General features: G+C 40.5%; 1 protein-coding gene across 1 annotated transcript in view; it reads left to right on the forward strand.

Moving 5' to 3' along the window:
• ATP23 (ATP23 metallopeptidase and ATP synthase assembly factor homolog) overlaps positions 1-13,017 on the forward strand; it is a 22,110-nt gene extending 9,093 nt beyond the window's left edge. The window contains exons 4-6 of the mRNA XM_075600145.1: positions 1,391-1,528; positions 9,763-9,846; positions 12,420-13,017. Of these exons, the coding sequence (XP_075456260.1) occupies positions 1,391-1,528; positions 9,763-9,846; positions 12,420-12,623 (426 nt within the window). The 3' untranslated portion in view covers positions 12,624-13,017. The remainder of the gene's footprint in view (positions 1-1,390; positions 1,529-9,762; positions 9,847-12,419) is intronic.
• The last annotated feature ends 1,555 nt before the right edge of the window (positions 13,018-14,572 follow it).

A 14,572-nucleotide genomic window follows, 5' to 3' on the forward strand; every position in this document is an offset into this window, starting at 1 on the left:
AAAGTTTCTTAGGCTGGATGGCCGCTTAACTGTTTCGCGCTCGAACCGGCCTGTTCGTGCGCATACGTGATGACGTAATGTCCGTGCGTGATGCGTGATGACGCGTTTCGTCGCACACGGGCGACGTTTTCAAAGGCACTTTCCCAAATTCCTGACACTTCTATTGTACACAGACTAAAGAAGCCTGTGATCCCATGGCACTGCTACCTGTACATTAACATATAAAGTACCTTTAAACTCCTTGACCTTTCCACCTATTTTTTCAGTGTCTCAAACTACTCTTAATAAAATTGTAGTATCCCTATTCAGATACATACTTGCCTTGGATTTGGTCCAAGGACCTACAGATGTCATACATTAACTACCTATCTATCACATGGCGAAAATTATGCTATCACATTAGTCTCTGCCACTCTCCCATAACATTCATTATCACATCTATTTTTCTTAATACATCCCTCATATGCCAGTACAAATAAATGGGGTTTTAAGCCCCTCCCAGCTGGGAGTAGGCCACAACATTTAACAAATCGTGCTCCGTCAGCAACCACAAGGCTCCCTGCTCCACCTCACAGCAGTTATTTTTGTCCTACTGGCCAAGGGGGTACTGTAGGTTTTGTTGTTTTTCTGGAACATTTTGGCAAGGGCAGCCTTTTTCCAAGCAAGGAGATTCGCCCGAGGTCCCCACTTGCCACGATGTGTTCAGGGGCTCTGCCATGTGGTGTTCGAAATTTGCTAGGAGGGGGACTTCAATTGTTCTTGCTGATGGTTTTTTTCTTCTTCACCGAGTAGGGCTGCTCTGGTACATCCTCATTAATTTGCACTGGCATAAGAGGGACATGAGTGGTTGAATCGTCCTTACCGTTAATTCTTTCTCCTAGTCCCTCCATGCCAGTACAACTTTTTCTCTCCTTATGGAATCTTTGTTTTAATTGCTTGGTTAGAGGATAAGGTTCTATAGGGAGGGAAAAAGTTGAGGAGACATAGGAGAGTAGGGTGCCTTGTAGGGGGTGATGGAGCCTGATTTTGTTTAAAATGTTGTGTTACCCCCAACTGGGCTGGGCTTAAAACCCCATTTGTTTGTACTGGCATGGAGAGACAAGGAGAATTAAAATAAGAAAAATGCTCCCTTTATCTGGGGTTCACCACTGTAATGAAATTGACCTATATGCAGTCTCTTCTGCTTTTCCTTTTGAATTCACTAATAACCATGTCATTTATTTTTTCTATTTTCACAAAAGGAAAATAAGTATTTTTTCTTCCCTCTGTTTTCCTTTGTCATTACCTGTCTCTGTATCTGCTTTCAGAAAATGTAAACCGCTCCGCTTTAATGCCTGCAGGTAAATATCCATATTAAATACTATTTAAAATAATTTCTGCACTCTTACAGATTGTATTGTGTCAGAACAACATTCACCAACAGTCGCATATGAACCGTGTGGTTACGCACGAACTGATTCACGCATTTGATCACTGTCGTGCACATGTGGATTGGTTCAACAGTGTTCGACATTTAGCCTGCTCTGAGGTAAGGTAATCCTATCTACTGTGAACAAGTAAAAAAACAAGCCAACTTAAAATCATCTATTTTAAAAAAAATCGAATTTATTGTAATGTGAGTAGGAATAACCTTGTCAAAATTGGCTTTATCTTAATGTTTTGTCATTATCTAAAGAGTGAAAGCAGCTGTTCCATTTTTCGGTACATATTGTTTTACTTTCCTTTTCTCATCTCGACCACAGGACACGGTGACATTTTGCACTAGTTTTGGAGAAATCTTGATGTAAAATATTTTGCTACAAAATGCTTTTTAACCACATTAAGCTTTCGTGAATTATTCCTCAATCATATTTTAATCCGTAATAAAACCAGAACCAAAGCAATAAACATTTCATAGCTTGTGGTATTTGGTTTGTATTTTTATTTGATTAAGTTAGGTGTCTGGACCTATGTTGGCAAAGCAGTCAACCATATCCTTTAATTGTAAAACACAAAATAAAACATGTTAGTGTGTTACAGGCTGCGTTTTTTCCAATGACATTTAACTTTTTAACTATTTCCCACCAAAAATTATCCAAATAAAATGTGTAATGATACTGATTCAGTGCTTTTCAGAACATACATTTCCCTTCACTATAAAAGGAAGCAAGCCACATGTGTGGAGGTTACTAGAAAATAAAAATGCCACTTCAACCATGTCTTTCCCCACTATCGCTTGCTTCCACAGCAGCCGGGGATTCTGGGTAATGGTATGCAAATGAACACCGTGTCACGATTTATTACTTAATCTATTTGAACATGGAACCCTATAAGCTTATGCCTGCCGCATTATGTATAAAATCTGTGTAATATTGGATATTTAAAACCAGAGACAGAACATGAAACACAGACAGAGCTCAGTGCACATCCAGTGAAACTTATACACGGTACAGTGCCTAAATATATATGTATAGATATCTATTAAATAAAATGGTCTTTTAGTTTAACATTTTGGCCAAAGTGAGTCCCTGAGCCACTGCACGGCAGACCACATCTCAAGGGTCCCTAACACTAATATAAATTCTTAATAACCTGTGCATTACCATGAAGAATGATTTATAATCTGTCAAAATTAGTTGCATAGTTCTAAGTCTGAAGCTTTTATTAACCTGTACATTACCAGGAAAAGCACTCTGTATTAGATTTGTCACAATCATACTGCAAGCAAGTTCCCCTGAGAGTGGAGATGCTATGGAGTGAGCTTTTAACCATTTAAATGTGGGAGGGGGTGAGCTTCAATTAGGTAGGAGGTTGCTCCAATCAGCCAAGACCAGCTGAACAAGAATTGCAAAACATACAGGACACCTACAAGCTCATATTGAACCCCCAAAATAACCACAACATATATATAAGCATGTAAGTGTCACAGAGGAGTGCTACTGAGCATGTCTGTGTTTCATATTCTGTCTCAGGTTTTAAATATATATTGCCATGCTCAGTAGCACTCCTCTGTGACACTTATATATATATGCGTATATGTGTGTGTTGTGGTTACTTTGGGGGTTCAATATGAGCTTGTATGTGTCCTGTATGTTTTACAATTCTTGTTCAGCTGGTCATGGCTGATTTGGAGGGTGGCTCCTCTCTAGTTTGAAGCTCACCCCTCCCACTTTTAAATGGTTAAAAGCTCACTCCATTGCATTTCCCACTCTCAGGGGAACTTGCTTACAGGTTGATTGCGACAACGCTAATACAGAGTGCTTTTCCTGGTAATGTACAGGTTAATAAGAGATTCAATCAGACTTAGAACTATGCAACTAATTTTGACAGATTTATTATGAATCATTCTTCCTGGTAATGCACAGGTTATTAAGAATTTATATTAGTGTTAGGTACCCTTGAGATGTGGTCTGCCGTGTAGTGGCTCAAGGGCTTACAACACTTTGGCTAAAATGTTAAACTAAAAGACCATTTTATTTAATAGATATCTATACATATATATTTAGGCACTGTACCGTGTATAAGTTTCACTGGATGTGCACTGAGCTCTGTCTGTGTTTCATGTTCTGTCTCTGGTTTTAAATATATATTGCCATGCTCAGTAGCACTCCCCCGTGACGCTTATATATATGTTGTGGTTATTTTGGGGGTTCAATATGAGCTTGTACGGGTCCTGTATGTTTTAATATTGGATATTACCAGACATTTAAAAAGTTATGATGGATGGAGGTTTGTAGACATTGAACTAATAAGTCAAAACACCAGTAGTCCCCCACGAGTTTTAAAGATATTAAAGCTTTTAAGTCCTATTTTGAAACAGAATTCAGACGTCTGTGGAATACAACAGTATTTGGAATATATTGTTTTTAGTTAGCAGTGTTTTGAGGAATATTTCTTACTGTGCCCATGTCATCAAAGTGAAAATTAGCAGTAGAAACAGGATTGGATTTTCCCATATTTCTGAACTTTTTTGCAAATCTATCACCATTTGAATAAAAAAATCTTGTTAAATAGTTTAGAAATTTTTAAAAGGGATTGAAAGTTAAAAAGAAAAAAAATGAGTGCTCACTTCTATACCGTTAATATTAAAAACATAGATTCACAGTATTTTTCCTGATCACCCTGGCAGTGGGCACCATTGGGTTAATCCCTTCTCACTCTAGGTAGGACAGGAAGTAGACTTTTGCAGGTAGGCCATATAAGGCCCCTCCCTCTACCTGCACACTAGTCTTTTTCCTGTCCTCACAGCTAGGTGTAGGATTTGTTATTTTTTAACAGGGCTCACCTACTGCACTTTGTGCAGATAGCCAGGGTCTCAACCTCTCTCCCCTGAAGCTCCGCGGTGCGCCCTGCGGGGGGCAAGTCGGAGACCCCTTAGAGTCGGGGGTGCCCCTGTTGGGTGGGGGGGGAAACGGCTGCAGCAGGAGGAACTTAGTGCAATGCCCAAGACACGAGGCGCACAATGCTGCAGCAGGGACCAATGGAGGCCCAGACTCCCCGCATAAGCGCCAGTACGCTGCGGTAAAGTACCCGGCAGCCCGCCACAGCGGAAGGGGGAGCAGCAATAGCTGCGAGCGGAGGAGCTCTGAGACCGCAATAGCGTAGCAACGCGGCGGTACTACCCCAGGAAGCCGCGGGAAACCGAGGAGGTTCAGAGGACCGCAGGATACTGCGGTGAAGGGTACAAGGCACGTAGCCGCTCGGGAGCGCGCGCGTGCAGGCCGGCAAGTGCGTGCAGGGACACGCGAGCCGCGCGGGTGCATGAGCACGAGCACTTGATGACGTCACGGATGCGACGGCCACACGATGTATGTGTGAGTGAAAGCTGCAGCATGGAACGCTCAGCAGGGAGAAGCCAAGTGCTGGATATGGATGCAAAAATGGAAACACCCAAAACATCAGTTCCCAAGACTAGGTGAGTCCTTAGTTTAGTTCTACAATGGGAAAAAAGAGATGGTATATATATATATACATTAGGGTGTATGTTTAGCATTTATTTTGTTTTTATAAATTAGTTCAGTGGTTACCCTCCCAGAAGCAGGATCTTCAAAAGGGACGGGGGAATCCCTGCAACATAAATGAAGGTTGCTAAGAAACTAAATGGTGTTCAGCTTGTGAGAAACCAGCCCTAATAGGGAAGTAATTATGTGAAGATTGTCTTAAGACACCTGCAGGTGATACCAGTGAACAAATGAGCATTTTCTTTATTGATGAAGGAGGAGAGTTGATGCGGCAGTGCAGCAAGCTGTTAACCCTGCGCAGGAAAGATCTATATCCCAGACCAGTCTGGATAAGGGGAAAGGTTTTTCATCATATGGGTCTGAAAGTGATTGTTTTCATGTGTCAGAGAATGAAATGGATTCATCAGATCAAGATATTCAGGAATAATCTGAAATTGATGTAGAAAGGGTGGATCCACTCATCAAAGCCATGATACAGGTTTTTGAACTGAAAGACATTTAGGAGTTAACACAATGGTGATCTTGTGGCTCACAGAGTTGGGGTGTGCAGTGTTTGAGCTGATACTTGGAAGAAGTTGTGGGATCGAATCCAAACAGGAGGAGGTTGAAAACAGGCACCTCTGAAATTTAAAAAAAAAAAAAAAAAAAAAAGTGTCCTGGCTGCTTCAAGAGTTGTACTGGCCTGCTTTGACAGGCTAGGCGTGCTACTACTGCTGCTACTACTGCTGCTACTACTGCTGCTGCTACTACTGCTACTACTACTGCTGCTACTACTATTGCTACTACTGCTACTACTGCTGCTACTGCTGCTACTGCTGCTACTGCTGCTACTGCTGCTACTACTGCTACTATTGCTACTATTGCTACTATTGCTACTATTGCTACTATTGCTACTACTGCTACTAGTAATACTACTGCTTTTACTGCTGCTGCTTTAAAAGGTAGAGTCTTTACTATCCATCAAGTAATTAAGCACCTCATTCAGGTGGAGTTGGCGCAACCAGACGCCGGAGTATTACGCCTAAAAGGTTTGGGAAGATGTATCCATTCCCACAAGAGGAAATGAGAAAGTGGGAGGTTAGCCCAAAGGTGGATCTTGCTATTTCCAGAATAGTAAAAAAGACCACAATTCCCTTAGAGGAGGCAGCGTCATTAAAAGACGCTATGGATAAAAGGATGGATTATGCATTAAAAAAAAAAAAAAGCATATGTTACGGCAGGAACAGCCTACAAGCCAGCCATAGCAACTACATCAATTGCTAGAGCTATGCGAGTGTGGATTGCCAATATTGAAGAGGCAATAGACAAGGGTGTAAAAAGAAGTACTATTCTTAAGGCGTTGTCAGTGGTGAAATGGGCAACTGATTACATAGCAGAAGCCTCATTGGATGCAGTAAAAATAGCAGCCAAGTCTATGGTACGAGCGGTATCAGCAAGAGGAGCTTTATGGCTCAGACAGTGGATGGCTGACACAGCATCAAAGAACACCTTATGTACATTACCATTTGAAGGTGAATTCCTATTCGGCAGCAAACTAGATGCAATAATAACAAAGGCATCAGGACAGAGCCAGGAGATTCAGTCTCCAACAGATGAATAAAATCAAGATAAAGAGATGTTTAGCTTCTGAGAATCCAGCTGTTATAGGAATACGGCTTTAAGGAAATTACTACAGGCAGAAGTAATAGAAAAGGTAAGAGGAAGCGGAATTTTTCCAGAATAATTTTGGTAAAGATGCCTACAGGGGATTACAGAGCAATACTAGACCTAAGAAAGGTAAATTCAGTCTTGAAGATAAGAAGTTCAAGATGGGGTCTGTAAATCTGATTATACAAGAGGTACAGCCAGGAGACTGGATGGTGGCGATAGACTTAAAAGACGCTTATTACATGTACCAATAGCAAAAGGGCATCAAAGATTCCTAAGGTTTGCAGTAAATCAAGAGTATTATCAATACACAGCACTAACATTGGTCTGGCAACTTCCCCAAGGTCGTTTACAAAGGTTCTAGCCCCTCTAGTGGCAGAGATGAGAAAGGGGGGTAGAGATATACCCTTACCTGGACGACATCCTGGTAAAATCAAAGAATGGGGGGAAACTCCAACAAGACCAGAAAATGGTAATAACCTTCCTAGAACATCACGGTTGGTTAATAAACAGAGACAAGAGCATTGGGTACCCACTCAGCTCTTAAGATTTCTGGGAGTGAGATTGCCAGAGGCAAAGGGGCTAGACATAGCCATGCGAACAAGGAGGCTCAGAAAAGCTACCAGGACTTCTGCAGAAGAATGCATGAGACTCCTGGGGAAATTCGCTTCAACATTAAGCGTTGCATATGAGACCTCTGCAAAAACAATTTTCTGCAACAATGGAACGGGAATCACAAAGACACAAGACAAAGAATCTTGTTACACCCACAAACAAAACAAGAGTTAAAATGGTGGGAAGATACCTGAAACCTGGTCAAAGGGAAAACGCTACAACCTGTGCACTGGTTAAAAATTACAACAGATGCGAGCAAGACAGGTTGGGGGGCTCAGATGGGAGAAGAAGTGGTGCAAGGAACCTGGGGAAATCAGGTAAACCACTTACCATCAAATCTGCTGGAATTAAAAGCAGTACAAAAGGCCCTAGAAGTTTTCCAGGACAAAATAAGAGATGGCTGTATAAGATAGAATCAGACAACAGCTCTGTGGTCAAATATATAGCCAAACAAGGAGGAACCAGGAGCAGAAAGCTGATGAAGCTCACAGCAGAAATACTCGGTTGGGCAGAGTGCCACTTGTCGGATATCACAGCCATACATATCCCAGGACTAGAAAATGTCACAGCAGACTTTCTAAGTCGCAATATCATTCACCCAGGAGAATGGGCGTTAAATCCAGGAGTATTCCAAGACCTGGTAGAGCGATGGGGTCAACCAGACATCGATCTGATGGCAACACACCAGAATCGCAAAGTAAGGAACTATTGTTCCAGACAATTTCACCCAAGCGCACAAGCTACAGATGCTCTCAGTCTCAAATGGGACTTCAAATTGGGATACCTGTTCCCTCCAATTCCTCTGATTCCAAAAACAATCAGGAAAATCAGAGAAGAGAGAGCAGAGGTGATATTCATAGCACCATACTGGCCAAGAAGGCTTTGGTTTACACAACTGGTAAATATGGCAGTGGATACACCATGGCACATACCAGATCAAAAAGGCCTGATGCAACAGGGGCCAATAAGCCATCCAAATACCAAACAATGGGCTTTGACGGCATGGCGATTGAGCGGGAGACATTGAGACTGAAGGGTTGTTCAGAGAAAACAATTCAAACCCTCTTACAAGCAAGGAAAAGTTCCACATCAAGAGTATACCATAGAATCTGGCTCTGCTTTTGTGATTGGTGTGAAAAAGAGAGAAAATTTCCTTTCACCAAGAATTGTATCTATAGTGGAGTTCCTGCATAAAGGATTTGAGAAAGGTCTCAGTCTCAGCTCATTAAAAGTACAAGTGTCGGCACTATCAGCTTTGTTGGAAAGAAATCTGGCAGTAGAAAGACTGATAATCAGGTTCTTTCAAGCAGTTAAAAGGTTAAAACCTCAAATTAAGAACAGAGTACCTACATGGGACTTGTCGTTAGTCTTGGATGTATTAACAGCAGCTCCGTTTGAACCAATACAGGACATTGGCCTAAAATGGTTGTCGGGGAAAATGGCGTTTCTGATAGCAATCACCTCGGCAAGGAGAGTGGGAGAACTACAGGCGCTATCTGCTAAGGAGCCATTCCTAATCATACATCAAGACAAGGCAGTTCTTAGACCGATACATCAATTCCTGCCAAAGGTGGTATCACAGTTCCACATAAGTCAGGAGATGGTGATCCCGTCATTTTGTCCAGAACCAAAAAATGAGAAAGAGGAAAGGTTACACAAATTGGACGTGGTAAGATGTCTTAAGGTGTACCTAGAAAGGATGAGAGATATCCGAAAGTCTGACAAATTATTTGTCATCCCAGAGGGACCAAAGAAGGGACAAGCGGCATCAAAGACTACAATTGCACAGTGGATGGTGTCTTGTATCAAAGAGCTTATGAAAGCAAAGGACAAGATAAACCTTTGAAGGTGAAGGCCCATTCTACAAGGGCCATGGCTACTTCATGGGCATTCAAAGCCCAGGCCACACCAGGGCAGATATGTAAAGCAGCTGTCTGGTCCTCATTCAATACATTTCTGAAATACTACAGACTAGACGTACAATCATCAGCTGACGCAAGCTTTGGACGTAGAGTCTTAGAAACTGTAGTGAAATAAAGTGTAAAGGGTATTAATAAAGGTTGAACTGATAAGACATTAAACTGGTGTTGTCTATTCTGATGTTCCCTCCCTAAAAATTGCACTGCTTGGGTATGTCCCAATGGTGCCCACTGCCAGGGTGATCAGGAAAGGAGAAAATTTAAACAACTTACCGTAATTTTCTTTTCCTGGAACCATGGCAGTGGGCACATAGTTACCCTCCCTATGTATGTCTAATGCCTATCAGTTATATATTTTCAGCTATGGAAGAATCGTAAGACTAGTGTGCAGGTAGAGGGAGGGGCCTTATATGGCCTACCTGCAAAAGTCTACTTCCTGTCCTACCTAGAGTGAGAAGGGATTAACCCAATGGTGCCCACTGCCATGGTTCCAGGAAAAGAAAATTACGGTAAGTTGTTTAAATTTTCTCCTTTTATAAAATGTTTGCAAATTTTGTTTTAAAAAAACCCCCGCAAATTCACCCATATTTAGGCCGTTTTATTATTGAAAATTTTGATGGTTTTGTGTTTTTTTTCTGTAGATTAGAGCCGCTAATCTCAGTGGTGATTGCTCGCTCGGAAATGAGTTGACCAGGTTTAAATTTGGTGTTAAGCAACATCATCAGGTACGTTATTATATCCATGTACATATATATTTACGTGTATTTTATAATATAAACAGTACTCACACATTTTATTACGGTCTTAAAATTCTGAATGCCCTGAATGCATCAGTGATTCATTTTATTATGTTGGGGAATATCTGATATGATGGTTACATGCTCCTTTTAAACCTGTTTTAAAAGTAAGAAAAAAATAAGTGCTGCCTTGTTCTCTCCCATTTTTATTTTTTATTTAATATAATATTTGTTCTTAAACACGGACATCTCAGTTTGCAAAAACAGTGCCTATAATTAAAGCTGCAATACAGGTGTCATTAAAAAAAAAACAATTATTACAGGATTGAAAAAGGGAGTCTCCAGAGTTGAACTGTGTTAATTTCAGCTCTGGGGACACCTGCTTCCAGAGATTCTTACCTCCATAGGAAGTGCCGGTATCTCTGTGAAGTTTAAATGACCGGATAACGTCACGGCTTCCTATTGGCCCGTGGGACATTTAAACGCAACCTTTTCGTTAGGCACACAGTTCCCTGGTTGCATAGATACCAGCACCGAGGTATGTATCTCTGGAAGCAGGTGGTCCTTGGAGCTGAAATTAAGACGGTTCGGTTCCAGAGACCCCCTGCTTCAATCCTATAAATATCTAACTCTCTACAATAAAGAATATCAGTTGTGAGCACATTTACATGTCTTAGACAGGTATGCAACCCTGCCTTTCACCAATAACACCTAGCATACAGTGTTTCCACTGCAGCAAGGGAATCTGGGAAATTACATGCAAATGGGCACACAATGTGTCACCTATTTGTCTGAAATCCATTTTTATATGGCACTCTTATAAGCAAATACTCTGCTGTTCAAACAGCTTTAAAGCGCAGCGTGGGATTGGATGCAAAGCCAGACAAACCACTCACAGATCTATCTATCTCCTGTATTGCTGCTTTAACACTATACTTCAAAAGTGTGTGTGTGTGTGTGTCCTGCAATATCCATTAGTCATTTGTACTGGCAAATTCAAGCGAATGTTGAAAATTACCTAGTTTGTATTTCAAACACTTTTTTATAAACACCCTCACAACTTCTCTGGAAGATATATCAACTATGTGCTTCCATGTAATTTATTCTGCATGCATTACTTAGAAATAGACCAAATAGTATGAAGCACAGCAAAAATTAGAGAACTAGAAGCTGGGTGGATCAATAGTAGAAAAAAATAAAAAATGTATTACCGCATAGTGACAGTACAGAAACTGAAGACAAACTGACGCGTTTCTCACCGTCACCTGGTGCTTTATCAAAGAGCATGCATTACTTAACTGGCAGGGACACCATTTCATGTACTACTCTCACTTTTATGTATATTCCTGTTTCTCTCAGAGCTTCAGATTTGTTTACAAATGGTCCATAATTAAAATGCTTGTCTATTATCGAAAAATATTACTCAGTTGCACTTTGATTGGTAGGCATGCATCATGGGCATTATAATAGGCAGAATCTGCATTGCAAAAAAAATTGATGGATAAACAGACTAGGTACTACCCGGACCTATTGATATTATCAGGTGGGGGTATTTTTGAGAGGTTGTATCCGAGTAAAAAATTCATGGCATCAAAATAAAGTGTGTGTGTGTGTACATAGAATGCCGTAGCTACTGTACTGTATACAGGCATACCCCGCATTAACGTATGCAATGGGTCCAGAGCATGTATGTAAAGCGAAAATGTACTTAAAGTGAAGCACTACCTTTTTTCCACTTATCGATGCATGTAATGTACTGCAATCGTCATATACGTGAATAACTGATGTAAATAACGCATTTGTAACAGGCTCTATAGTCTCCTCGCTTCGGTACAGGTAGGGAGCTGATATTGCTGTTCCAGATGTGCTGACAGGCACATGCGTGAGCTGCCGTTTGCCTATTGGGCGATATGTCCTTACTCGCGAGTGTACTTAAAGTGAGTGCCCTTAAACCGGGGTATGCCTGTACTATATCACAGGGCCCCTGGAGTGCCAAACCCCATGATGTAATAGCTGTGTCAAACAGCACTCAAAAAGTTAATATTTTCTTCAAATTGTGCGTAAAAGTATAAAACATCTAATCATGAAGCAAAATCCAAAGGTACAAAGTTTTTCTCTGCTTATTGTACTTGATCTGTTACTTTTTGACACAGTTGACCACTTGTCATTCTAATCTACACTCATTGGTATCTAACTAGACTTCTATCCTGTTTCTCATCACACCTCTTCAATTGCTCCTTTTTCTGTCTCTTACTTTGGTCTTTGCCTCCTTTTAATCTGTCTGATGTACCTCAGGGCACTGTTCTGGGACCTCTCCTTTTCTCTCTCTCTTTACACATTATCATGTTTCTACTCTGGTTCCATGATGCAGCAAAGTGATTTTCCTTCAAGGCCTGGGGTGTCAACTTTGTAAGATAAGCATGCAGGAAAAAGAGCTGCTAGATCAGGATGGGGGTTTACCAAGCTAAATTGTTAATTGTGGAAAATTAGTAAAGATGTTTCTCTTTCCTTTGCAGCTAATCTGTTAGACTACTCTTAACACCTTGTTTTTTTCACTTTAGGTTTGTGTTCGAGACCGAGCTCTTCGTTCTATTTTAGCTGTAAGAAATGTCAGCCAAGAAACAGCAGAAAAAGCCGTTGATGAGGTTTTTGATTCATGTTTCAATGACCATGAACCGTTTGGTCGAATCCCACATAGTAAAAAATACGCAAAATATGCCTATAGAGATTTTCAAAACCGGGACCGATATTATGGAAATCTTTGAAGAATAAATGTTGTGTGATAAATATTTATGTACACAAGAAGTCTGTCTTTTGAAGAAACTTTTTTTTTTTTGTTCGGGTAATCATGGAATGAATCCACAATCACAGAAAATGTTAAACATTTATATATTGCACTGTATAATAAAGTAAATCGCTATAAATAATAAAGTATAGCATAGTTAATTTACTAGATATTTTATGGAATGAAATAAAGCTGCAAAATAAATAAATATTTGTTGTACCCTTGGTTAAAAGATCTGTAACATTGCCATTGTTTTACTTTTACATTTGATGATGCAGACATTTTGGCTGCATCACCTGTAATAGGATATCACCTCTGTTAACAAGATATGGTTATAAACACATTGCCCAATAAAATCAGAACTTTGTTTTTAATGCTGTTTTTGTGTAACAAATTATATGCAAGAAATAGGATTTTTACCGTAACGCTGGATTCTTGTAATTGGATGCTCATAATTTAATGACTAAAATACAGCATTGCTCCATATGCACACACTCGTTAACGAGACCCCTTTGTGTTTGCATGGTGAAATACTGTAGGTGTATTGCGTTTTTAATGAGACTGGCGTGTGGTAGTTTCATTATTTCACCAAGTTTTTTTTTTTTTAAACCAAACTTATTTTTATAGTTTTAGGTACAAAGCAAGATTAAATATTCAAACTGTTCCCAGTATCAAATTTGGAAGGTAAGAACTTTAATAATCATAAAGGTATCTTCTTTTAAGTGTCATCATTACAGCAGCTTCAAAGCTAGACCAGTGTAATCCTCAAGCCAGTTACTGTCTTACTAGATGGCAGTAATATTCTAATGACTAGCAAAATATATTGGAATTTGTTACCCTGTGTGTAGTTGGAGGGGAAAATGAGGGGTGATGCGACCATGTGATGACTACCCAAGCCATGGGCCTTCCAGTAGCAAAGGGGTTAAAGAATAATCAGACTAGTATAGCTCATTCAGATGGGTTTAAATACTTAAACTTCCATCTTGTTATTCAACACCCATTACTAGTTCGTGATCAGACCTCCATCTTGGCAAGTTTTCGGATGTCATAGTTACATACAGGTGCAACTGCCGGTTTTGAACCACTTGCCTTTCGGGTGCCGCACGGCATCCTCTCTCGCGCCGCGAGATTCCAGCGGCCTCTGTTTTAATGGGACTCTCACTGTGTGAATCCTACCTGGCTTCACCTGTCTATAATAGTAGAGAGAGACTGAATTAGTCACTCCAGCTGCGCGCCTTTAACGGTAATCGCAGGGCTTTTTATTTTAATAATACAGTATTGTAGCAGGGGGTCTTCAGAGCTGAACCGCATTGATTTCAGGTCCCGGGACCCCTTGCTTCCCGAGTTGCAGGCCCAGTTTTACTGTTTCTTATTATAAAGCACTCTGCACCACCCGGGTCTTCTCTATTTTCTATGTGGGATACCCCTCCCTCTGTCCCCTACTCTCTTCATCTGGCTCTGATGAACGCAACAACGTGAATGCTTGGATACTTACATGAGTTGGTCACTCAGAATAACCACACTGCCTAATCCACTCATGGATCATGTGAGTGAGCTATACATTTATTATTCCATTCATTTCACCAATACTGTATTGCACTATATATTTTTATCTTTATTTTTATATGCACCTGGATCTATTTGCGCTCCTGAACTTCTTCTGTTTCTGCCATTCGTTCACGGATTTGGTTTGAGTCCATCTCGGGAGCAGCACTACCTCCAGGGACTGTATAAAATCATTATAAGATTTTATTACACAAGTGTGTTCACAATTATCAGTTTTAATGATATTTGCGCTCGATTTTTTTTAATTTCCCCCCCCCCTCTGTTTGACATTTAACGCAGAATAAATAAAAACAAAAAAGTCTGACAACTCTTGCTTCTATTGAGATGTTATTTTTAATACAAAAGTGCCAAGATGTAGGCAGT

This window comes from Ascaphus truei, chromosome 5, assembly GCF_040206685.1.
Source record: "Ascaphus truei isolate aAscTru1 chromosome 5, aAscTru1.hap1, whole genome shotgun sequence".
NCBI classification, from domain to species: domain Eukaryota; kingdom Metazoa; phylum Chordata; class Amphibia; order Anura; family Ascaphidae; genus Ascaphus; species Ascaphus truei.